At 66.4% G+C, this 2,081-nt stretch overlaps 1 protein-coding gene across 1 annotated transcript in view; it reads left to right on the forward strand.

The window, feature by feature from the left end:
* The window catches only part of LOC105002880 (anaphase-promoting complex subunit 2-like), a gene marked incomplete at its 5' end in the record, with an annotated part of 7,426 nt that extends 5,351 nt beyond the window's left edge, over positions 1-2,075 (forward strand). Inside the window, 3 exons of the mRNA XM_010859727.1 lie at positions 15-223; positions 521-596; positions 670-2,075. Coding sequence (XP_010858029.1) covers positions 15-223; positions 521-596; positions 670-1,212 — 828 coding nt within the window. The remainder of the gene's footprint in view (positions 1-14; positions 224-520; positions 597-669) is intronic.
* Positions 2,076-2,081: the final 6 nt, after the last annotated feature.

Below are 2,081 nucleotides of genomic sequence, written 5' to 3' on the forward strand. Positions count from 1 at the left end.
ACGCGGGGGTGCAGTGGGTAGGCTACTCGGCGCAGACGGTGCCGCTTCCAAGTATGAGGTGCCCGTGTGCCTGGCCTCCAGGGAAGTCCAGCTCCAAGCGGCGCTCCTCAGACATCATCAGCCTGCTGGTCAGCATCTATGGCAGCAAGGACCTCTTCATCAATGAGTACCGTTCGCTGCTAGCCGACCGCCTGCTGCACCAATTCAGCTTCAGCCCTGAGCGGTGAGGCCTGCGGGGTCGCCCTGCGTCCAGGGAAGGCGTGGCCCTGACTCAGGACAGTTGTCCTCTGTCAGCTCCAGTGTACAGTGGAGACGAGCACGGTCCCCAGGCGCGGCAGGGACCAGCCTGTGCTGGACCGCTGCCTGGGTGCCTGGGGACGGCCCAAGAACTTGGAGTGGCCGCTCCTGGGGCCCCCGCCTGGACCCCCGGGCTGGGGGACGGGGGTGCAGGGCGCTGGGTGTCGCCCGCAGGGGCTGGCTGGGGCAGGGGCACTGAGCCCTCAGAGACGCGTGCTTGCAGGGAGATTCGCAACGTGGAGCTGCTGAAACTGCGCTTTGGCGAGGCCCCGATGCACTTCTGTGAGGTCATGCTCAAGGTAGGCGCCCGGGCTCCACGCAGCCGCCTGGTCCCCGCCCCCGCCCAGACCCTCAGGAGGCCCGTCTCCCCAGGACATGGCGGACTCGCGCCGCATCAACGCCAACATCCGGGAGGAGGACGAGAAGCGGCCCGCCGAGGAGCAGCCGCCCTTCGGAGTCTATGCCGTCATCCTGTCCAGCGAGTTCTGGCCGCCCTTCAAGGACGAGAAGCTGGAGGTCCCCGAGGACATCAGGGAGGCCCTGGAGGTCTACTGCCGGAAGTATGAGAAGCTGAAGGTAGGGCTGTGCTGCTGCGGCCGCGGGCGCCTCGGGCGAGTCCTGTGTCTGCTCTGGGATCCACGCCCTCTGCGCTCTGCCTGGAGCCCGTGTGTGCGCACGCTCCACGCTCTGCTGTGCCCGACGGTGCTGGCGCGAGTCTTGACCCTGGGCCGCCTCTGCAACGTCCGCCCGCTTGTTCTCAGAACCCAGGGCTGGTGGCAGTGCTTGGCCCAGGACACCCACTGTGTCGCCTCGGTGGGTGTCTCCAGGGAGTCTCCTGGCTTCTCTTGGGGTGTTTGGCGGCTCCTCTGGGTTTGCTGTGAGCCGGCGCCGGGGTGGGCTGGGTGTGGCTGTTAAGGTTGAATACCTGAGGTCCTGAGTCGGGAGAGGCTCAGCGCTGGAGAGCTGATCCTAGGGGCTTCCTTCCAGAGCCAGGGGAGGGCCGCGGGGGGCCAGGGTCCGGGCGCCCCCCTCTGCTCCCCGCCTCAGCCCCGCACACCCCTTCCTGGCTAAAGACATCTGAGGGGCCCTCCCCAGCCTCCCTCTGTGCCCCAGCACGCCTGTCAGGAGAGGCCCCACCAGCTTCCTCCAGGGCGTCCCCCTGGGTCCGAAGGCAGACTCAGACACGGCCCCCTTCTCAGGTTGGTGCGCCCAATGAGACAGCTGTCCTCCAGCTGGGTGCTGGAGCGCCTGGGGGGGCCTTTGCTCCCCCCAGCGGGTCTCCTGCCCGAGGGCGGTGCTGCATACATGGGGGTGGTCATGGCCTCTGCTGCTGGCCACACAGCTGTCCCGCTGTAGACCCGAGTTGGGGTTGAAAAGGTCACGGTTTGGAGCCACAGCGCCTGGTTAGGACCCGGCCAGCTGCTGACTGTGGAGAGCTTCAGCATCACGTCCCCTTCAGAGCCGTGGAGGCTGCGGGACTCGGGGCAGCGCTTGGCCCAGAGTCACCCTACCGGTGTCCCCGGTGGTGGCCGTAACAAAGACCACAGACAGGTGCCTTAAACACGACAGAGACCTGTTTTCTCAGTTGCAGCATCTGTCAGGGGCATCTGTGACATCAACAGAAACAATTCAGGGTGTTAGCAGGGCTGTGCCCCCTCCACAGGCTCCAAGAGAGGATCCTCTGTCCTCTCGTGGTGGCCGAGCTCCAGGTGCTCCTGGCTGTGGGTGCGTCGCTCTGACCCCAGCTCGTGTTACCCGGCCTCTCCCAGTGTCTGGTGCAGAGT

This window comes from Bison bison, unplaced genomic scaffold (genome assembly GCF_000754665.1).
Source record: "Bison bison bison isolate TAMUID 2011002044 unplaced genomic scaffold, Bison_UMD1.0 scf7180017856821, whole genome shotgun sequence".
NCBI lineage: Eukaryota > Metazoa > Chordata > Mammalia > Artiodactyla > Bovidae > Bison > Bison bison.